The 24,270-nt window shown below is 45.0% G+C and overlaps 1 protein-coding gene across 2 annotated transcripts in view; it reads right to left on the bottom strand.

Annotated features, from left to right (window-relative positions):
* The window catches only part of RTN1 (reticulon 1), a 206,460-nt gene that overhangs the window by 16,581 nt on the left and 165,609 nt on the right, over positions 1-24,270 (bottom strand). The window contains exon 1 of one of the 2 annotated variants that reach the window (XM_084630812.1): positions 10,376-10,631. The exons of the other annotated variant lie outside the window; for it this stretch is intronic. Coding sequence (XP_084486938.1) covers positions 10,376-10,436 — 61 coding nt within the window. The 5' untranslated portion in view covers positions 10,437-10,631. Of the gene's footprint in view, positions 1-10,375; positions 10,632-24,270 lie in introns of those variants that run through there. 2 annotated transcript variants of the gene reach the window in all.

Below are 24,270 nucleotides of genomic sequence, written 5' to 3'. Positions count from 1 at the left end.
ATAACTCAGCATGCACGACATACAGCATACTAACAGGAGACACAAGAGAACAGGCATACAATTAATGAATGCCAGATCTTGTAACCCCCTACTCCCCTGAGTATTCCTTAATCCCAAGAATGGTCCCTCTGATGTCAGTGGGATTATTCGGGAGAACTAGGATTGCTTATGTGATTAAATGTGACAGGATTGGCCCCATACATGGTAATACTAGGTGGCTGATAATAATTAAGGAACCAGTCTTGCCACTGCTCCTCATGTGACATTCTCGTTGACATCAGTGGGATTTCTTCACACAAGGAAGGCTGCAGGATTAGGAATGACAACCATTGGTTTTTTTTAAAAAAAAAAACAACATCTGTAGACAAGAGGCCCACTCCATGTCTTATTTGCTAATAAAACAACAAGCCTGCCTGCCACTTGCAGATTTGTGTACAGGATTTTATTAATAGGAACCTGCCTAATCTGCAATGGAAATGAAGGAAAACAGGCAGAATTCCTGCCACACCTCGTGCAATCAATGTTAATTTTAAGTAGAGATGGGCATGAACCAGGACCACAGATCCAGCCCCCCTCCTCATCCCTATCAAACTTTCAGAAGCTTAGATATGGACCCTCTACCAGATCTCAAATGTCAGGGCTCAGGCCCATCTTTAATTGTAAGGAAAAATTAACATCAGATTGGTACAGCATCCCATGCAACTAAAAAGGGCCCAACTTTGCTCTCACTGAAGTCAGAGTTAACCCCACGCGCCGGACTTCAACTGACCAGCTCCCAATGACTTCAGCCCTTGCATGCACAGCTAGCTTAGGTCCCCAGCATAGCCAGAATTACTCCTCCGTAGACCATTTTCAAGGAGATGTATTTTGAAATGGTGTCAAGTATCAGGGGGCAGCTGTGTTAGTCTTATCCACAGAAACAACAAGTTTCAGAGTAACAGCCGTGTTAGTTTGTATTTGCAAAAAGAAAAGGAGTACTTGTGGCACCTTAGAGACTAACCAATTTATTTGAGCATGAGCTTTCGTGAGCTACAGCTCACTTCATCGGATGCATACCGTGGAAACTGCAGCAGACATTATATACACACAGAGATCATGAAACAATACCTCCTTCCACCCCACTGTCCTGCTGGTAATAGCTTATCTAAAGTGATCATCAAGTTGGGCCATTTCCAGCACAAATCCAGGTTTTCTCACCCTCCACCCCCTCCCCACCACACAAAAACTCACTCTCCTGCTATTACCAGCAGGAGAGTGAGTTTGGGGGGGGGGGGGGGGGAGGGTGAGAAAACCTGGATTTGTGCTGGAAATGGCCCAACTTGATGATCACTTTAGATAAGCTATTACCAGCAGGACAGTGGGGTGGAAGGAGGTATTGTTTCATGATCTCTGTGTGTATATAATGTCTGCTGCAGTTTCCACGGTATGCATCCGATGAAGTGAGCTGTAGCTCACGAAAGCTCATGCTCAAATAAATTGGTTAGTCTCTAAGGTGCCACAAGTACTCCTTTTCTTTTTGAGAAACAACAAGGAATCCGGTGGCACCTTAAAGACTAACAGATTTATTTGAGCATAAGCATTTGTGGGTAAAAACCCCACCTCTTCAGAAAGCTTATGCTCAGATAAATCTGTTAGTCTTTAAGGTGCCACTGGACTCTTTGTTGTTTTTGTATTTTAAAAGGCATTCTCATTCTGACAATGAAGGAAGTTGAAATGTATTGTTTAAGTTGATTTATTTTCAGACAGGACATAAAATGAGCAGGAGCCAGCAAATGCCAGGCCATTAAAATCTCACTTTTTTTTTTTTTTTTTAAATCTCAGTGGTTTAAATAAGCATGGTGGCCTTGTTAAAACTGGAAGCAATAAAACATCAAAGTTGTACACATCTTCCCGGGTCTGCCCTCTAACCGTGGGCTCTTAATCCTGCGGTCCCATTGGGATCGATGGGAATTTTGCTTGAGTAAGGACTGAAGGATTGAGCCTATAGCTTGGCATTTTGGGACTCAGAAAAAATAGAAGTTAGTGGTGAAGCCTCATTTTGAGTACAGGAGGTGCTGAAGGACATCTGGAGGGTTACGATTGTCCTTGTTTTTAGTGGCTTTCATCACAGCAGTCAACTTTCTTGGTTTTAGTTTCAATTTCTTAATCAAAGAATTTGATTATTCAAAAGGAAATGAGAAGATTCTAAAGGAAGTTTACCAAAAAAACAACAACCCTGTGCTCCCGGAGTACAGGTGTTCTATGATTGGTTTCACTCCAGAACATAAATAGGTCTCGGCTCTTTGGAGGTTGCCTCATGTCAACGAGAATCCACAAGCAACTCAGATACGCTACACTTCTGCTGTGGAGAGAGTTTCTGAAGATAGTTTGAAGCTGGGTCTCTTTGGTGAGACTTAAGCTGCAGGTATCCTCTTTCCTCTCCACTCAGGACCATTGCCTGTTCTTTATTCTATCTCCTGGATCTTAGCTCAGCAAGTTGATCTTACTCTCAGCTAAGAAAACCACCACTGCGTGTATCTTGAAAAGGTTCTGCACACCCACAAAATGTGAAATAGTAATTAGACCTACTCTACACAGAAATATGTGCCTCCCCGGCTTTTCTAAAAGCCAGACTGAGATCCTGGGCCATGCTCAGAGATTGCATCTCCTGCACTCTGGTCCCTTGCCTGATGTTCTTCTGGTTGGCGAGGGCTCGGTTCTGATGAATGACATGTGAACGCCGCAAAAGATATAGAAGTTCAGTTAAGCATCAAAGGGACAAGTTCCAGCCTCAGATGTGCATATGCAGTTTATGCAGAAACCTGGGGGAGTTGCACATGCACACCAGTGGGCAGAATTTGGTCCTGAGAATTTAGCTGCTTATTATCCAAAAACTCACCTGAATCTTTGTCTTGAAATCAGTTTGCAAATCTCATGAGAAGAGAGTTTTGAACAAGAAAGATTAACAATAATTTATACCTGCCCAGTAGATTCGTGCTTTTCATCCATGGTGCTCAAAGTTACTTACAAACACTAACTAATTCCAGCAACACTCTGACAAGGTGGTTTCTATTGTTGCCATTTTAAAGCTGGGCAAACTGAGGGTCAGAGAATGCAAGTGATTCAGCCAAGATCCTCAATGGAACCAGAGGCAACTATGTGAATACAACCCAGGAACCCTGACTCCCAGTCCAGAGCTCTAACCACTAGACTCTACTGCCTCTGTTTCCAGCACTCCATTGTAATAGTCAGGGTCAGGTCAGAAATACCATCAGAAAAGCCTCTCTCATGGCATTGCATTGCTAATGCTTCTGGTTCTGACTAAAATCAAGAGCAGACAAAGGCAACATTTGAGAAAGGAAAGAAAGAAGGTTAGATGAGCTTTTCCAAACTTCATGGTCAGGGTTTGGTCTGGTCAAAGGTGTGAACTATGTAAACTAGTTTGCTCACGCCTCATTTGCGCACACAGAGCTCTCCCCTGAAAGGTTTGTGCAGGCTTGTCCCATTCTTCTCGATGAAACTAACAGCTTAGGGCTCAGTTGTACCAGACAGGCACAGCCCTGCCTTGCGAGAGGAGTGGAGAGGCACCACCTCAGGGAGAGACTGTGTGGTCCCTCCTAAAACTCCTGGCGCACAGCACCCCCAAGGGAATGGGGAAACCCCACCCACCTACACCTGTGCACCCCCTTCCAGAGCTGCCAGGGGCATAGTGGGAGTGCACCTGCTGAACTATCACTTAGGATGGTGCAACGAGCTCCCTCCTCCCCACTTCGCTAGCTCTACTAGCTAGTGACGCACAGAGGTTGGTGTGGCCAGCAAGAAGGGGCTATCATGCCTGGGCCCTGCTGAAGCAAGGGGGCACAAAGTGGGGCAGTCGCTTTGTGTCCTCCCCCACACTGCAGACATGTGCAGGGGGGTCCAGGCACAGTCTGGCCTTTAACCTTGGAAGGTTTGGTCATGTGAACCTTTCCTGTTCCCAAATAAAGCTGCCCACCCCTAAGTGTGGGCTGCTAAACCTGACCAGCCTAGCAAGCCACAAAGTGCTGCTCCACCCCCTCCAGTACAGTGCTGCTGAAGAGTTGTCTGTGCAAGTCTAGCACGGGGCTACTTTGATAACGCAAGCCACGAGGAGGGCAGAGCGTGGCTGCTTATAGGAGCTTATGCCTAGTCACTAGAGCTGGTTGAGATTTTTTTCACTGAAAAGGGGTTTTTGATGATAAAAAATGACTTTTTGAGTGATATGTTCGAAATGTCTCAGTGTTTCGTTGAAATGAAAAGCTGGTTTTGATTAGAATCAAAGTGAAAGTGGTTTGGTTTTTCCCCTCTCTTTCCCCTCCCCCCTCTTCTCCAATGGGAGAAAAAAGGGAAGAGAAACAGAGGGGGAGAAAGAAAGACCCCAAATTTTCACTTTGCTTAAAAGCAAATGGAAAATTTGCACTTAATTTTGTTTCAATAAGAAAATTAAAAATTTCAGCACACATTTTTGAAAGAAAATGAACTTTTTCTTGAAAACATGCATGGAAGAGGTTTCAGATTTGTTGACTGGCCCCATTATTCAGAATGCCATACAAAGGCAGCTTACAGGAACACCACAGTGAAGAGGAGAGGAAAAGCTCCTAGGCTATCAGGACAGACAGGATGAGAGCTCCCAGGGTATTGCACCAGCCTTGGTCCAGGGATGGGGTTGTCAGTGTAACTCTTCAGTGTGCCAGTGAGATGGACTTCGGGAACGAGTGACGGGGCACATATCAAGTTGAAGGGGGAAACAAATTGAGGAGAGGTAATAATAGTGACCGTCGCAGGGCGACGACTCACCGGTGCGGTGCCTCCTGTCGGTCGTCCTGGGAATTAGCCCTTCCGGCCAGGAACGCCCTCTGCAGGCCAGTGTCTCACCTGCCGCTGGCCCCCGTGTCCTTCCCGGACCCCGGTGCCTTTCTAGATTAGGGTTCTGCCCCCTGGCAGTACCCCCTCAGTCTGGGGCTCCCCTGCTAGTGGAACCCCCAATCCCTATCCCTCCCTTGCCTCAGTGGCTACTGCCAGTCACTGTCTAGCCCCCACTCCTTGGGGCAGACTGCAGCCTATAAACTACTCATCATCGGCAAGGGGGGTTGGACCAGCTGCCTCTGCCTATCTCTGGGCTGCCCCTCTGCAGGCCCAGTACCTTTTTATAGGCCTTTAACTAGGCCTGAAGCCTGGGTTTTTACTAGGCTGGAGCTTCCCAGCTCCCTTTGCCCTTCCCCAGTACTGCTCTACCCTAACAAGGCCTGCAGCCTGGGGTTTGCTAGGCTGGAGCTACCAGCTCCCTCTGCCCTTCCCCAGCACTGCTCCACCCTAGATACCCTCCTCAGCTTCCCAGCAGTCAAGTCCTTCCCTCTCTAGAGCCAGAGAGAGGAGGTCTTTCCTTCTGGCCCACCGCCCTCTTATAAGGGCTACAGCTGTGGCTGCTTTCCCAAACAGCCCATCTTTTCCCCTGCCACAGCCCTCTCCCAGGGCTGTTTTAAGCCCTTCAGGGCTGGAGCGGGGTAACCACCCCACTACAGTGACCATATTGCGGGCTTCCGTCCTCCCACGTCCTGGAACCCAATAGTAACAGTGACCATATTGCGGGCTTCCGCCCGCCCCCGTCCCGGAACCCAGTAGGTACAGTGACCATATTTTTCATAAAACCTGGATTATCAAATAGCTAAAACCCTTTTTCTGAATTTGTATCTGATCCCAATAGAAGTCTGTGGTGAACCTGGGTATAATTTTCAAATGGGACCCTAAAATAATACCCTCACAAAGTTTGCTCATATAACAACATTTATGCACACAAATCAGGTCACTGCATCTAATCACCCAATTTGCAGGTGAAATGTTACAGGCAGGGTTGAAAGTTTGGCCCTTAATCTGTTTGCATGTTAATGGAGTAACAGGGTTTGTTTATTTCAGTCTGCTTAAAATGCAATCTACTCAAACTTCATAAACAAACTTTATTTTGTGCTAACCTTCAAAATGCATCAGCCCAGGTTAGGGACTAAATACATCCTTAATACTGATTTTGGTAAGCTTAGCCTTATAATTTCTGCAAAAAAAGAACACCTGAAATTGGAAGACTGTCCTTCCCTTAAACTACAACTTGACCACATTTGTTCAGTCTTTACAGGACACCCTCTGAAAGAGAAAAAGGGGCTAGATTCTCAGTGGGTCAGAGTCATTGTAGCTCCATAGAACTCTTGGCATCTAAGCCAATACATATCAGCTGACAACCTGGCTCCAAGCATCTGTATCTATAAAGGTTCAGCACAAGACATACAACAGATCCTCAGGGACAGATCCTTAGCTGGTGTAAACTAGCCTAGCTCATTTGGAGCCACACCAGGTTGCACCAGATGAGGATCTAATCCATAACGTCTGTTGAAACGATCCACCTCTGAAAATGTGAAAAGCATCGACAGTAACAATAGGCCGAAACTACTATTTTATGACAAGGTGGCTGATTAGAATGGTTTCAAAGCTGCTAACAAGATTACACTTTAAATGCACACGTGAATATTATTACCATTGAACACTGCTATCAGTACTGAAAACAGAGAACATAGCCATGGAGAAATGCTTGGTCTAGCTTTTCAGAACCATTTTAAAGGCAGCTCCTACTTTAATTGAAAAAGTAAGATAATACTCAGAAAACAGGTGCCAGTACAAGCCCTGTTCATAACATTGTTCCAATGAAGCTAAGTAAGATGGACTTCAAAGACACCTGCATTCCTTAGTCACCCTTGGCCTTCAGGTGCTACAGAGATGAATGCTATAGTTAGTATTTAGTGGCATTTCTATAAAGACTCCACAGGTTCTTTACTTGCAATCTTTCACATTTGTTTTTTTAATTGAGACTTGTAGGTCAACAGACAAGCAGACAGAAACTTATCACTCATGGATATCTAAGAAGTGGATTGTGGAAGGGGAAATGAAAGCAGAGGTGACTGCCTGGCTAGAGTATTGCAAATAACTAGCTGTGCAATGCAAGGCGTTTGGGGGTCTTTTCTAATGTAACTGGTACATGCCGTAAGTATCGATTACAGGGTATCCTAGAGCAGTGGTTCTCAACCAGGAGTACGTGTACCCCTGGGGATATGCAGAGGTCTTTCAGGGGGCACATCAACTCATCTAGATATTTGCCTAGTTTTACAACAGGCTACATAAAAAGCATTAGCGAAATCAGGACAAACTAAAATTTCATACAAACAATGACTTCTTTATGAGGTCTATATACTCTACAATGAAAAGTAAGTACAATATTTATATTCCAATTGATTTATTTTATAACTACATGGTAAAAATGAGAAAGTAAGCAATTTTTCCGTAATAAGTGTGCTGTGGCATTTTCGGATTTGTATGTCTGATTTTGTAAGCAAGTAGTTTTTAAGTGAGGTGAAACCTGGGGGTACGCAAGACAAATCAGACTCCTGAAAGGGGTACAGTAGTCTGGAGAGGTTGAGAGCCACTGTCCTAGAGCATCATGCCACATCTTCATAGAAGGTCAGGATGCCTGGTCTAGCAGCCCATATATCTGAAGCGGTAGATGCTGCCATCTTATGTTCTTAAGCCACTCTCAGAAACACAGCTTCCAACAGTCACACGTCTGGAATTACTTCAGAGCACTGCACAACGTGACTGCCTGGTGTTGTGACATCATTTCTGAAGTACTACCTTCTGCAGTCAGCTCTTCTGACTGTTCGTGTCTGGAGGCCCGCAGTGGCTGGCATACACAGTGGTATATCTACCTCTGCACCATCATACATACTGGATAGCTCAACCCCAGTCTATTTCAGACACATCACCTTCTAACTGTGAAAGATGCAAACAAAACAACAGTCTGCTGTAATTCACCTTACTCTCAATGATAATATTTTAAATGGGACATATGTCTAGCAGGGGAGAATGACTTTGGTTCTCCCTTAGGATTGTAACATCATCTGTGATTGATACAATCATGTCATACTTCCAGTATAGAGGGATAAAATTACACTGCAATATATTTGAATATTACATACCAACATTGAATGTATTTCCATTACCACAAAAAATATTTACAAAAAGCATGTTAAGATGAGCAAAACGAAAGCAACAACTACTTTATCTGCTGCTTTTCAGAATAAACACCGCCTAGCTTTTCACTACCCTACCCCAAAATAGTATTGATATATTACATTGCCTAGTCCTTAATTTTAGTTAATTACACACCTGGTTTTCTAGTAAATTAAAAGTTGTGCTAACTACCACTCAAGTTTTCCATAACTTCAATCAAAATTCATTGTATTATTTTATCTTTGTCTGCATGTACATAGACAGCCCTATGAAAGGAAAAAAGTTACCTGACATGAAGCAATAATTAATGAAGATGGAAAATTTGAACAACTTTATTTTTCAGAAAATAGATATTTGGGGGTGAGGTCTGTGTGGGGGGGTGTCAACACAGTCTATTGTTGACCATATAAACCCCCCCAATGTTTGTTCTTCTTGTGTCTATTTTTGAGGGGGTTACAGTTCTGCAGCCATGTGAATTTGGGTTTGATCAGTAGAATGTTACAGACATAGGCAATATCCTATGGCTATTTTAGTATCTTCCCTCTTTTCATCACAAAAGTCCCCACTTCCTATTCCCCAGGCATAAAAAGCTACATCAAGGGAAAGGAAAAGATAAGTAAAGGATAGTAATCATTTATTCCAACTAGGTTCTTTCTCACCAACATGGGTCATATTGTGTCATTCAATTTTAAGTCAAACTGTCTACTGATTTCAAAGGGCAGACTGCAAAAAGACAGATGGCACAAGAATACTATTAATTATTTGTTAAGCAAAGATAGCATACCCTGTGCCCCTCTATTTTGTAATTTATGTATATATTTTTTTGTTTTTTGTAAAGATGGACAAAAAAATCCAATCTGGCTTTAAGTCAAGATGAGCTTGACAACTTGACTCAGCAATTTTCTCTTTTCCACAAGAATAGGTAGCATTTTAATATCTAGCCTTGTTTTAAAGTAACTCATGGAATTTAGTATACAGAATTCATGTTGTTATAATAAATCTTGGTGGTGAAAAATGGTTCTTTATTAACACAATGGAAGCTGTGATCTGCCGGGGGCTTGTATTAGCAGGTGCCTCTGTTTACTTTGTAGCTGCCTGACTTTAGGATAAATCCCTCAGAATGTGGTGATGATTATGTGCAGAACCAAGGTTTAAAATATATCAGAAACAGCAATTGGATGGATCCAATTAACCGCCCTGCTCCCCAAACACATTCAGAAGGCTTTCCAGATCACATTACAATTACCAGGGTTTATATTCTTTTGAGGAGGAGAAATTACATCTGAAAAGAAGCACGGGCTCTTTAAGCAGATGCTGCTACAGTGTAATTCACAATATGTTCAAAGTAAAAAAAAAAAATGAACCTTGCTGTCATAAAGATTATTACAGAATTAATAAAACAAAGCCTGCCACACACATACATAAGATGACAAGACTGATCCATCTTTCCATCTATTTTTCTGTAATCTGCTCCCCAAGCAGTGTCACATAGACAGTCTTTTAACAAAACAAAGGATAGATGCTCGCTATTAAGTGTGAAGCTGAATAAAAATGGCTGAAAAGCTGTCAGGCGAGCTGGAAGGTAGCCAGCCACACCCAATGCTAACATGGACCATCTCAAAAATAAATTTGTTATAACAGAACATAGCCTCTATTGTTCTTGTCAGTTACACAACAGATGACCAAAACAGCGCAATATTTTACAGCAGGTGGTTTAGGGGTGTGCTAGAAAAAATAATCATGGAATAAATTTAAAGGCTACCATACAGCAAACTGACAAATGTGTGGCAATGCAACAGTATTCTGAGTATTATTACAGTTATTGCTGGGGCTACATTTTCTTTGTGTTGACAGTGGACACAGATCTCAAAATGGGTGTGTCCCATCCAAAAGGATGCACTGAAACTCCAAAACAGGACTGTCAGTAAACCTCAGGAGCCTAAACAGACACAAATTCATAATTACTGCCCTCTTCTAAAAGCCCACGACATACAAAAGCATGCTGGGCACAGTCTGGCAATGATCCTCAAAGATGAGGAAAGAAGCTACATGATCAGGGAAGAGTGGCATTGATAGGAGCTGCAGCGTGAGAGGAAAACGTCCTGCGTTATATGTTTTTAAGATGTAAAAGCTGGGGACTGGAGAAATAAAAGAAACTCAAAGCGTATAATTAGAGTTGTTTTTTAAAATTACTTCAAAGAAAATCTTCTGGGGAAATAAAAAGCATGCAAAGACCCACAGGTGAACAATGCAAAATGGATGGATGCTGCCTTTGCCTTCTCTCCCATGCAGTCTTTCTAGGCATGCAACACTAGAATAGATATAATACCCTGACATTTCCAGTTGCTCCACAGACAGTCCATCTTGGTAGAATCGGCACTGGCTTGCATCTTGAAGAATTAGGAATTGCGGCTCCTTTCCTGGGTTCTCACTGAGGCATTCCAAAGCATGAATAGGTTAGTGGGTATCACGGCTGCTTCCTTGCACTGGCTACAGACCGATGCTGTAAGCAGAACAGGGAGAGGGGGGAGGGCATATTGTACGCGCTGCAGTCTTCACTGCAGCAAATCAGCACTGTGATGTGGTTGCCCTAGGGAGCAGGCTCCTTTGAAAAAGGGATGCAGTTGCCTATCAAATCAAAAGCATTCGCTTGGAGGCTGAGCTCTGTTAAGTCATCGAAATGGTTAACTGAACCTGACAGCACAGAAACAAAAACAAATTGGGTGGGGTGGGGTGGGGCTCAGCTTCCTATGTATTTACTCCCCCTGTGACTATTAATGTTCCAGAAATTTCTGGAGAACATTAAGAAATCCACTGTTTTCTTCAGATGGATGGAGGGCCAAATCCCCCTCATTTACACCTGTCCATCTGCAGGAGTCCTGCTCCTGGTCACATCTGTGCAGGGCCAGAGAGGGCATGGCTACAGCTCAGGGCAGAAGCCAGCTCCAGAAATGCAGCCCAGTCTCTCTTTATTTTTTTTTAAAATGGGCTGCGAACTGAGATTTGACCAAATAGTCCAGAGACGCAAGGAAACGACAGAGTAAATAAACCACCAAAATGTTCGCCGCTTTCCAAGTCTGGGTACAGGACAGAGCACAAATGAGCAGAGACTGGATTCCAGTCACCATGCCCAAGCCCCCCAGTCTGTGCATCACACAAAAAAGCAAGCGCAGAAAGGGGAGTGTGTATGATAATGGGACTTTGGAGAGACGGAGTTAGGAGACAGCAACGACCTGGGGCTATGTTCCTAGGAGATACATTAGACAGTTCTTAAACAAACGTTGTATTAAAGGTGGCCCCACATGATGTACATGTGGTATGAGCATCCTTAAATGTAAAGAGGGCCTGCTCTCTGCATAAGGCATGGAAGCCATGAATTCTTGAATTCTAATCCCAGCTTGGACACTGATTTCCCCTTAGCCAAGTCACTTACCTTCCTTGCCTCAGTTTCCCCAGCAGTAAAATGAAGGGTAGTACTTCCCCATTTCCCTTGCAGAGACATGGCAAGGGTTAATTAATCTAGCATCCTAGAGATGAATAGCACTGGCAATAAGCAGACTTAGCATTTACACAGTGTTTGGCCTTTTCAAAGCACAGTCCATATATTAATCAATCCTCAAAACATCCCCTAATAAGTGTTATTATCCCCATTTCACTGATGGGAAAACCGAGACATGGAAACCCATCACACAAGTCACTGTCAGCACTGGGATTAGACTTCCAGTGTACCCAGCTCCCAGACTGGTATTTAATCTTCTAGACCCGTGGTCCCCAGACTGTGGGGTGCGCCTTCCTAGGAGGGCACGGAGGAACATTTAGAAGGCCATGGTGGGGCCTGGGCCAGCCCACATAGTGGATGGGGAGGGAATGCCACCCAGCCCTGCTCTGTTCAGCTCTGCTCTGGCCCCAGCCCCAGCTCAGGCTCTGTTTCTGGCCCCCGCCCCGGTCCCGGCCTCGGCCCCCAGCCCCAACAATAGCCCCACTCCCAGCTGTGGCACCTGGTTCCAACCAAGTCCCCGGCTGTGGCTCCCAGGGTGGGGGATAGGGTTGCCAACTTTCTAGTCGCACAAAGCCAAACACCCTAGCCCTGCCCCTTCCCCGAGGCCCTGCCCCTTCCCTGAGGCTCCACCCCCACTCACTACATTCCCCCTTCCTCGGTGGCTCGCTCTCCCCCACCCTCACTCACGTTCCCTGGGCTGGGACAGGGAGTTGGGGTGCGGGAGAGGGTGAGGGCTCCGGCTGGGGATGCGGGCTCTGGGGTGGGGCTGGGGATGAGGGGTTTGGGATGCAGGAGGGTGCTCTGGGTTGGGGGGGCTCAGGGCTGGGACAGGGAGTTGGGGTGCGGGAGAGGGTGAGGGCTCCGGCTGGGGATGCGGGCTCTGGGGTGGGGCTGGGGATGAGGGGTTTGGGATGCAGGAGGGTGCTCTGGGTTGGGGGGGCTCAGGGCTGGGACAGGGAGTTGGGGTGCGGGAGAGGGTGAGGGCTCCGGCTGGGGATGCGGGCTCTGGGGTGGGGCTGGGGATGAGGGGTTTGGGATGCAGGAGGGTGCTCTGGGTTGGGGGGGCTCAGGGCTGGGACAGGGAGTTGGGGTGTGGGCTTACCTCAGGCAGCTCCCAGTCGATGGTGCTGCGGCGCTAAGGCAGGCTAGTCCCTACCTGTCCTGGCAGCACCGCACTGCACCCTGGAAGCAGCCAGCTGGTCTGGGTCCTAGGCGGAGGCGCAGCAGGTGGCTCTGTGCACTGCTCTCACCTGCAGGCACTGCCCTCCCCCCCACTCCCATTGGTCAGGAGCTGGCCAATGGGAGTACGGAGCCGGTGTTCGGGGTGGGGGCAGCACGTGGAGCCCCACAGCCCCCCTGCCTAGGACCTGGCTCAGCTGGCTGTTTCCAGGGTGCAGCACGGTGCCAGCCAGGACAGGTAGGGACTAGCCTGCCTTAGCACCACAGCACCATAGACCAGACTTTTAACAGCCCGCTTGGCAGTATTGATCGGAGCCACCAGGGTCCCTTTTTGACCGGGTGTTCTGATTGAACCGGACACCTGGTCACCCTATGGTGGGAAGTGGGCAGCAGTAAGGGGGGGCATAAGGTAAAAAGTTTGGGGACCACTTTTCTAGACCATGCCATCACATTAAATATTGTTATTGATACATTCTAATTGTACATTAAACTCAGTCTCAGTGTAACAGCCACATAAATATCAAGGGCTAAATTCTCCAGTTTTCATCCTGGATACATTTAATTCCCACTGAACCCAATGTATTGTAAAAAATCCTTGTGTTGCAGATACAGCTTTGTACATTGCGCACCCACCCATAGGGAGCTGGGACTGGACTGCTTCAGAGAAACAGGCCTCTAGCGCTTAAGCTAACAGAGGTCCCCTAGAGCTGGCAGTAGCAGGTCACTTATCTTCCTCTTGGACAACTTCTCCCACAGTCAAAGCCAATATCTGGCGAGAATCTTAATATGGAACCCGTTGATCTTTACACAGTAAAATCTGCTAGTGCTACTATAGCCAAAGGCCTGATGACCTCATTGTTTAGGTTTTAAAATCATTTTCAAAGGCCAGAAAGGCAGACCTGATCCCTCTCATGCAGGAGTCATTGTAGAAATGAGAGGGATGAACTAATGGAGAAGATGATCAAAGGCAAGGGGGAAGTGAGGACTAAGGAATACATAAAATAAGGGTTGCATTTCCCTCATGTTAGCCCCTGATTTACAGGATTCTCTGGCATGGTTAATAGAGGTGAGTGAGCCATTACTGTAGGGATCACTACCTGACTAATTTCTGTCTACCCCTCTAATCCCAAATCTTGGCTCCCCACAAGTAGTCAATATGTTAGTTTAACGTCTCCAGCTGCAGGATGATACCCTGGGCAGCACAGTGCCCTGTACCACCGCGCTGTGGCATGGTTCTATCCTGATTCAGAGGGGAACGTGGCAGCAATTGGATCATCAGTACCACTTCCTAAAGGTCTGCTCGTTTAAACAGTGACCCAGCCCAACCTACATTGCTTACGAGATCTCGTGAGATCAGAGCTTGAGATGGTAATGCTTCCAGCCATTTAGGTACATGGACCCAGACTCATAGCATCATAGAAACATAGGGCCAGCAGTGACCTTGAAAGGTCAGCAGTGACCTTGAGAGGTCATCTAGTCCAGTCCCCAGCCGTGAGGCATGACCAAGTAAACCTGGATCATCCCTTCCAGGTGTTTGTCCATCATGGGGATTCCATAACCTCCCTTGGGAGCCTACTGCAGAGTTTTAACTATTCTTATAGTTAGAAAGTTTTTTCTAACATCTCACCTAAATCACCCCAGAATGATATTAGCCCTTTTCGCATCTGCATCACATTGTTGACTTATATTCAGTTTGTGATGCACTACAACTCCCACATCTTTTTCAGCAGTACTACGGCCTAGCCAGTTATTTCCCATTTGGTAGATGTGCATTTGATTTTTTCCTTTCTAAGTGATGCACTTGTCTTTATTGAATTTACGTGACAGACCACAACAGCTCTGAAGCACCTGTTACAATCTAGCACATCAAATCTCATGTACTCATGCCATTCATTGAAAGGAGGTGGGCGTGTGACAAGCTATATTTAAACAACATTTAAGGTCTTACACCAGGGGTTCTCAAACTGGGGGTTGTGACCCCCCAGGGGGTCGCAAGGTTATTACATGGGGGGTTGCGAATTGTCAGCCTCCACCCCCAAACTCCACTTTGACTCCAGCATTTATAATAGAGTTAAACATATAAAAAAAGCGTTTTTAATTTATCAGGTGGGGTCTCACTCATAGGTTTGCTGTGTGAAACGGGTCACCAATACAAAAGTTTGAGAACCGCTGTCTTATACCCTTAATGCACAGGAATTCAAAAATCAGGCTAAAACTGTCTTCAGCTCAACCCGGGGTGCAATGCTTTTGAAAGAGTTTCCAAATGGTTTGATGTTTTCAAATTTAACTCGAGGTCTCTCAATCTCAAGGCATACTGTGTCACATTAAGGACAAAGCCATATCTTGATTTTATGACATTTATCACTTTGATTGTCTTCCTTAATATTGCTATGCAAACATTTTGTCTCATTAAACTGTTTTCAGAATTAGCACCAGAAATGGCCGTGATGCATTGTCAGAAGTTATGTAAAAATATCCCAACACTAAAGAGATTTGTGAAATGTTTGAAGGATATTATAGACAAAGGGCATCCAATAGACATACAGTTTAGTTATGGGTCTGCCAATATTTCCATGAAAAACCCTTGGACTGCATTCTGGCCCTACTCCGGCTGCTACATGCTGTTCTGGGGAAATGCTGGCATAGGGGCCATGCTGGGTACAGGGCTAGGGGCGTATTCATTGTATTAATCAGCACTACAGATTTTCTGGGCTGCAGAGCAAGTCGTAGGCAGCCCAGCAAAAAGGCCATAAGTTATTGCAGCCCCTGGGGTCACTCTAACTTACACCAGACTCTATTTCAGCCTCCACAATGGTCCAGAGCCTGGGCTGCACAAAGTCACCTTTGCCCTGACTCTCTCTGAGCTGTGTATCTTAGGAGATGCCATTTTTCAGGGTTTTAGCCCATAAACCCATTAAAAAGGTGCTTTGGGCTTACTGGTCAAGTTCATATCTGTAGCTGTATGTCTATGGCTAAAGAAACCATAGGTCTCAGTTTCCAAGAGATGCCTCAGTCTCCCAGGAACTTCCTTCGGGAGGTCTGGAATGTCTGGGATTTTCATATCACCAGTCAAAGTGTTTGGGTTGTTTGCAGTGACAAGAGTTTTGTTTGAGACAAGCTGCCTCACTGGTATAAGATGAATTACACACCTCTGTTTCACTCCCTACATAGCAAGTATGGTTCACGTACCATTGTTTAAGGCCAAAGCTTGCCATAGCATCAGGCAACAGCCTCGCAATAGAAGTCCAGTCAATTGATGGTCCAGGCTAGTCAGGGTAAACTACTTTGCTTTAGCCCCTCGGGTGGGATGGGGACTGGAGAGCAAGGGGGGGTGGGTAACAGGTGGTCCTTCTAGCCCTCCTTTCTGAGGGGTCTTGGGAGGAGCCGGGGGGAAACTGACAGGGCTCAGCCTCTCCTTGATCCGCTCTGCTGCTCCAGCTGGAGATTGCCCAAACCAGGCTGGGCACACCGGAGAATGGAATCAGACTGCAGAGCACCTGAGGATTTCATTGCTCCAAGAACGTCCCAGTTGTTGATTCTGAAAATATGTTCACCTTAGGATGCAGGCGCCATTAATTCCCAATTGCCCAAGTACTATATAAATTGTGGTTTGTGACCAAAGTATTTTTTTAAAACCACCTTAATACAGGGCCACAAACATCTCCCAGTAATACCGAATACAATTTAAGCAAAACAAAACCAAACAAAAAATACCCCTATGCTTAAAAGTGACCTTTTAGGGGTAAGGTGCATCATGGTTCATAGATCACTACTGCTGAGCAAGCAGCTATGGCCCCAGTCCTCACTAAACTCAATGGGGCTCCATGTGGGCACCAGCATCCACCTATGTGGAGCCCACTGAAGGATCGGGGTGTTTGTTTGAATCCCTGTCATTTACAGAAGAGATCCAGTACTTTGTCTGTATTTGGGGAAATCTCTGGGGTCTGGTGACCTACCTATTAATATTCAGCGCCAGTTTTCTACTCAAACCATTGGCTTTTGCTACATGGCATGAGGCACATCAGCACTTAATTCACCCCCATACTCTAAAGAAACCATCATTCCATTTTTTTCTTGTCAACTTAACAAAGATCCACTTCACTGAGCATCCTACATCCCCACTGTACTTCTAAACTCCAAACTTAGCTAAGATTTTAGCCCATGGACTAGAACAGGTCCTCTGGGTCTAATACATAAGACCAGTCAGGATTTACTCCTGCCTTTTCAATTACAGACAATTTTCCTTGGCTCTTTAATGCACTGTCTCCCTCACAGAGATAATAAAAATAAGGAAATTATTCCTGCCACTGACTAGAAAAATCATTTGATTCCCTCCAGTGAGGCTAACGATTGTAAATGCTTGGAAACCTTGTAATCAGGTGTTTCTTTTCTCAGATGGATGCAGTTGTTACATTATCATTTCTCCTTCAAGGCTTGATCCTATAGGGTGATAAGTTCCTGCCACTCCCATGGACACATCGATTTGCCTAATAGGACTGGGACCTTTTCTGAAGGGGCTTGCATGAAGGCTGTTCCATGTTCCCCACATTCTCACCATGCTATTGCACTTAAGCCTCTTGCTGTTAACTTTATATAATTTATGCCATTGTCAGGTGCAGCAGTTGGCACTATGGATAACCTCATTTCATTAATCTCTCTCTTAATGCACCAGTAATCAAGAGGAAGGACAGCTTTGTGGTTAAGGTGCTGGCGTGGGACTTCACTGATAATTCCCTGTTCTGCCACGAACTTCCTGTGTGACCTTGTGCATCACTTAGCCCTTCAGTTCCCTCCCTTTCTCTGTCTTGTCTATTTAAATTGCAAGCTCGTTGGGATATCAGCTGCCTCTTATTATTACGGCACCGAGCACAATGGGGCCACAATCTCTGCTCAGACTACTGGCCACTATTGTGATTTGAATGATACTAATGACATATAGGAAGAGGAGTATAAAACACCTAACAGTTGGCTGGAGATCATGCAAACTTTTAAAGAAGCCTGGGGATTGCCTGTCAGGTGGCCAAACTCCTCTTCCCACTTGGACAGGGCTATGTGCTGCTCTGAGGGGGTGGAGAGAGGAAGAGAGTTAAGGAACCGCTTCCTTCCCCCAACATACCCAACCGTGGCAGGGAGGATACACTTCTAGCAAGCTCTGATGGCACACCAGGGCCCTGGGCCCATTCCACATTTGGCAGCAGTTGTTAAAAGTACCTTTTTGGTGCAGTGGCGATGACTGCTACCGAATGCATCCCTCCCACTCGGTCCCTGAGCCACCCTCCTCCTATGTTGGCAGCTTAGCTGGCCTAGTGAAGAACCACTAACCCTCCTCTATCACCATTTTCCACTTGCAGAGCCATGAGGAGGAAACGCAAGACCATGCCTGGAGGCGGGAGCACCCTGGTTCATTTACTGTCCCCAAATTCCAACCCACATGCCTCGGGGAGTCAGGGTAGAGAACCCCACTTGCCTCCCAGTAAGCCCATCCCCCTGGATTCTCTCCCACAACCCTCAGAGAGAGGCAGGAATGTACCCAGGAATAACTGCTATGCTTGGGTAGAAAGCCAATGACTTTATATCCCCTCCTAGTAGGCTGGGACCCAGCCACAATCAGCAAAAGGGATCAGCAAGGGACCACTGGGGGAGCCCCAAATACAGCCCCAGCAATAACACAACACACTGAGCCCCCCACACTTAACAACAAAAGAATCCTAACGTAACCAACAAACTGTCCAAATGGCCCAGTCTCTGAGTCTCCAGACAGGGCACCTGGTGCCCCTTGCAGAGGCCACATATGATCAGGAGTGGTAAGTTCTGGTCTCTACTGCATCTCCAGGTGTCTGTCCCTGTGGTCACCATGCTGGTCAGGGCTTCCTTTGCAGGGTCTGGACCACTCTTGCAGAAGTGTGCCTGGCCCGCTTTCTGGGCCGATCTCTCAGTCCAGCCTGCATTTGGGCCTGCTCCTTCTATCAGCATGTGCTCTTCTCCCACCCAACTGGGCCAGAGGCAACCAGGTAGCCTGAACAAATCCCCTCTCCCCAGGCTGGCTTGAGCTCCCTCTTTGGAGTGGCATCCCCCTTTTCCAAGGGGAGGCAAGGAAGTCAGGGGTGGGATTTCTTCCCAGGCTTCTAGCCAACCAGAGCTCTGGGGGTCGAGGAGTCAGCTCTCGTCCCACCACTCATGCTCAGCCAGTGCTTAGTTGGCAACTACTGAGCATGGAGGGCTGTGCCTCATGGCTGACACCTCTCTCTGCACTCCCTTGCCCAAGGGAGCCAGGACTCAAATGAGGGGGTGCTGGAAGGGCAGATCAAGTGTAGCTGTGACACAGCACTCATCCAAGCAGCCACGCATTCGAAAAATATGGTGCTCCTTCGAAACGCAGGAGTACAGCAAGCCAGCGGCACATAGCTCCACATCCAGCCTTTCAGGGAGGAGAGTGGAGCAGCTGCCTCTCCATCTGCACCTCCCTGTACCTCTATTGGATGAAGCCCAAATTTTAAAGCTCCTAGTGCTAGTATCTATTCGGATATAAAGAGCAGGGGTAGTTTGACCATCATGTGCAGAAATAGAACTGTAACTGAGTCTAGTTAAAGAGTGCACAAGTACAAGGTACACTGTGCTTGTTTATGGCAGGACAGAGAAATTAGACTGATGGGCTTGTGGTTAAGGCGTTGGACTGGGAATCAGGAGATCAGGCACCATTTTCCACCTCTGTGACTTTGGGCAAGTTATGAGGGTTGGCATTTTCAAAGGTACCTCTGGAAATTAGGTGCTAACTTCCTACTGAAATTCAAGGGGATTGGGGCACCCAGCACCTTTGAAAAACTCAGCCTTAATCTTTCTGTGTCAAGTTCCTGCCACGTCCGTAACAGGAAATAAGAATATTCCCCTACTTCACAGGGACAATATGAGAATAAATATATTAATGGTAGAGTGTTGGAGGCCATATAAGACAATTGCTAAAAGTGCCATAGCAGTTTCAGCTATTTCAGGCAAATGGCAACACAATACTCATATTAAACTGAATTTAAATAGCAGTAAAATGCCTTTTGTGTCATAGTCCAATCATTGGCCTCTTTGGGAGTGAGACATTTTGAGACAGAAAATTCTCTCTATGAATCACAAAGGGAAAGAACGGGTATGAGCAATCATGTGCTCTAGATTGTTCTCATGCAGCTTGGGGTAGCAGGGAAGTCACAGCAGGCTGCATCTCAGAAATAGGGAAGCCTATCTGTCGGCTGCTAATATGGGAAATTTGGCAAGGCTTTCAGATTACTGATGAGGGAAGGAGGGAGCTCAGCAGGAAGCCGTCTAGCTATATCCTAAGATAATGCATCTCCTGGAAACAGAGAGGAGGAAGAGAATTATTACAATAACAGGGCTGTGAGTAAACAAGGACAACAAAGGATAGAAAATACCAGAACACAGAGCATACACAAGTGCCCTGAGAGAGGGGCAGTCTAGGTGGAATAGGGTTGAGTGTGTGAAGAGAAATCATACAAACATTTTGGGCTGAGAGATGCTACTGCCAGTGAAGATAACCGGGCTGATTTTTAGATGATGTTATGGACCCTGAGGGAATTAGAAATCATAGAATATCAGGGTTGGAAGGGACCTCAGGAGGTCATCTAGTCCAACCCCTTGCTCAAAGCAGGACCAATCCTCAACTAAATCATCCAGCCAGGGCTTTGTCAAGCCTGACCTTAAAAAACAAAGATTAGATCAGGAAATGATCTTCCAGAGCCCGAGACTGTAAAATGGTTAGAATTGTGTTTCCTGGTGGAAAAAAAAGTGTGAGGACACTTTTGTATTACTTTGTGATGGTACCTGGGAGAACAGCCATAAAAAAACAAAGCAAGGGCACGTGCTTCCACAGGCAGCATTGAGTCACTATAACCTGGGATGTACCCATTCAAGGGGGCCGCTGGCATGAAGGCATACCCAGGAAATAGTGTGAGCAAAGCAAAACAGAGAGAGATTCCAATCCTGATTCAGCAAAATAAATACTGAATTTCCACACCATTGACATTGACCCTTAGGGTCTTCCATGGCTCAGCATGAAGTTGAATTTGGCATGTGCAGGCATGTGCTAAATCTGGCACTAAATTCAAACTGAAACGAGGAAGGAGAGAAAAGAACAAACAGATAATAGGGGAGGCAGTAGAATTTGCTGGAAGTACAGAGACCTTCATGGTGGAGAGAGGTAACCAGGGATCTCCCACAGGAAAATCGATTCAGTCTCAGGGTATTTGAATAAAAAGGGGCATCACCGCCCCCTTTGTAATACAGTGACAAGGGGGTGCCAGATTTGGAAGTTTTCAAAGTTGATTATATGAGAAAATTTCATTTTCTATTCTGTAGGCAAAAGGGTTAAAATTACAATCACAAAACCATATAAAGTATAGAGAACAAAGCTATAGTAGTCAGGGAATGCAGAGTTGCATAAGAATACAATAAACCCAATTACTAGCATATCCTATTAAACCCACAGAGGAAGCTTAGCGCAGTAGTCTATGACTTGGGAGACTGGGTTCAGTTCCCTGCTCAGCCACAGACTGTGTGTGACCTGGGACAAGCGTCTAAGTTTCCCATTTGTAGAACAGGGATAAAATACTTCCCTACCTCACAGATCTTTTGTGATACTGCTATAACTGGGGCCATATATGTACTACAGATAGATAGCATTAAAAACAATGGGACAACTTGAGAAGCAGTTGTTACTAATTATGAGTAAGGGTAGCAGAATCTAGCCCTGAAAATGCATTCAGTTAAAGTTTTCTGTCCAGAACTGCTGGATAAGGTAAGTATGTGTGTTTCCTGGTGCATAGGTGAGAAATATTGTACTACTTCTGTAACCCTTTCTGTGTAAGAGTCATTATATGGTGCTGATGCAGGTTGAGTGCAACTCCTTTGAAGTTCGTGGGTGTGACACATCTATCCTTCATTCAGGATAAAGGTAAGAAGTAGGGCTGTCAAATGATAAAAAAAATTAATCACGATTAATCGCACTGTTAAACAATAATAGAATACCGTTTATTTAAATTTTTTGATGTTTTCTACATTTTTAAATATATTGATTTCTATTACAATACAGAATACAAAGCGTACAGTGCTCACTTTATCTTTATTTTGAATACAAGTATTTTCACTGTAAAAAACAAAAGAGATAGTATATTTCAATTCACCTAATACAAGTCCTGTAGTACAATCTCTTTATCATGAAAGTTGAACTTACAAATGTCGAATTATGTACAAAAAAAACTGCATTCAAAAATAAAACAATGTAAAACTTTAAAGCCTACAAGTCCACTCAGTCCTACTTCAGCCGACCGCTCAGACAAACAAGTTTGGCTACATTTACAGGAGATAATGGTGCCCGCTTCTTGTTTACAATGTCACCTGAAAGGGAGAACAGGCGTTCGCATGGTACTGTTTGTAACTTTGTAAGTTACATTTTCATGACAGAGATTGCACTACAGTACTTGTATGAGGTGAATTGAAAAATACTATTTCTTTTGTTCATCATTTTTACAGTGCAAATATTTGTAATAAGATAATATAAAGTGAGGACTATACAGTTTGTATTCTGTGTTGTAATAGAAATCAATATATCTGAAAATGTAGAAAAACATCCAAAAATATTTAACTTTCAATTAATGTTCTATTAACAGTGCGATTAATTGCAATTAATTTTTTAAATCACAGTGAATTTTTTGAGTTAATTGCATGAGTTAACTGCAATTAATTGACAGCCCTAGTAAGAAGCAGTTCAACTCCTTTTTGCAGTAAGATGTTTGAAACAACAGGAGTCACTACCCAACACAGAGACAGCATGCAAGGTTGGTCAGGAGCTGAGCTATGTGGGGGAAAGGTTTTGCACCGTATTGGTGGGTGGAGCTGTGCGTGTCTACAAGCAGAAGCATCCAGATGCAACCAGAGAGAAGCTGCGAAAAGCCAAGTAGACACCAAGAGAAGCATTGAAAATATGGTTCAGCGAGAAAGAAAAGAGGGGAAGCTTTTTGGGCAGAGTGCTGGATGGAATGAGGATTGGAATCGTGAGCAAAGGAATTGCCTCTTGTTTAAGTCCTACTGTGTTCAGGGACACAGGACCTTGTACACTCTTTGTAAATAAACAGGATTATATGAAAGAAAAAAACAGCTCCATCCTCTATTGTCCCCCTAATGGAAACAACCCTCAAGAACATAAATCTTGGCTAACTGCTCAGGCCAAAAGGGATTACAATATACATAGAAGCTTCCTAGAGTAGTTACCATTTGTATAGGGTTACCATATTTCAAGTTCCCTAACAGAGAACACTGCCGGGGGGAGGGAGAGCTTGAAGAGGAGGGAGTACAGTTTCCACTTTGAATATTTAACATTTATAAATAACAAGTGTAATGGCCTAAAAAAAATGTAAATGAAACGTAAATGTACCTTTTTACATGCAGTCAGACCTTTCCTACTGTGCTTCTTCCTGTTGTGCCCATGCATATTTCTCTGTAGAGCCTCTCTTTCTCAGCAGTGACTGATTGCTCATCAGGTAGCCATGAAAGTCTTTGCAAGGTGTGTGCCTGAAGTTGCACTGAACAAGCAGGATCATTTTCAGCGACTCGTCAATGCCATGTCACCCTTACTTCTGCGTGGGGTGCCCAGCTAGTAGCCACCGCTCTCCAGCCGCCCAGCTCTGAAGGCAGAGCCGCCACCAGCAGCAGCGCAGAAGTAAGGGTGGCAACCCAGTAAACACGCATGCCGCTGCTAGGGTACGCCGGGAACTGCAGTTCTACCAGAATCAATGTTGGAAAAAGAACGAGCAAGGAAAAAATCAGACATTTGTTCATATTTCAAAAATCCTCCTGGACGAAGATCAGAGGACTAAAAAAAAGAGGTCATGTCCAAGAAAACCCAGACAGATGTATGGTAACCCTACATTGGTAAGTAATACAGCTGAGGGAACCTTAAACTGCAGCAGTGCTAATTGGGTGTTCAACATTTTGACAGAGACCACTGTACATTAATAAGCTGTCCAATTAAGATGAGACTGAGGTGGCCTGTGTATCTGGAGCATGGGTGAACTTAACAGCGCCACTGAGAGGTACTCAGGCACTCCAGAGGCTAAAATCATTGATATCCGCAGCACTGGGGAAAAGTAAACTAGTAAAAATCTCCCGCAGAAATAGGAGGTTTAGTGTCAGATCACAACAATGAGGAAAGGCACGGGACGACGTTCATAGGTGGACAGACGGAAAAAATTGGACCTGTTTAGTTTAGAGAGGAAATGAAAACAAGGCTAGAGTTATACAATTAATGGTTTAGAGGAAGTAGATCAGATGCTCCAGTTTAGCATCTGCCATACAGAAAAACACAAGGCCACTCAATTAACTTCAAAAGCAACACATTTAAAACTGATCCAAGGAAATGCTCTTTGCACAATGCCTAACAAATCTATGATACTCCTTGCCACAAGATTCATCAAGACTAAAAGCTTAGTATGATTAAGAAAAAATCCAGTTACACTAAATAGAGTAAAATACATTTTTAGATGCCATAT

The sequence above is a fragment of the Lepidochelys olivacea genome (genome assembly GCF_965140295.1).
Source record: "Lepidochelys olivacea isolate rLepOli2 genome assembly, chromosome: 6".
In the NCBI taxonomy this organism is placed as follows: Eukaryota; Metazoa; Chordata; order Testudines; family Cheloniidae; genus Lepidochelys; species Lepidochelys olivacea.
The sequence above is the reverse complement of the archived record's forward strand: the minus strand, read 5'-3'. Positions and strand labels throughout refer to the sequence as shown.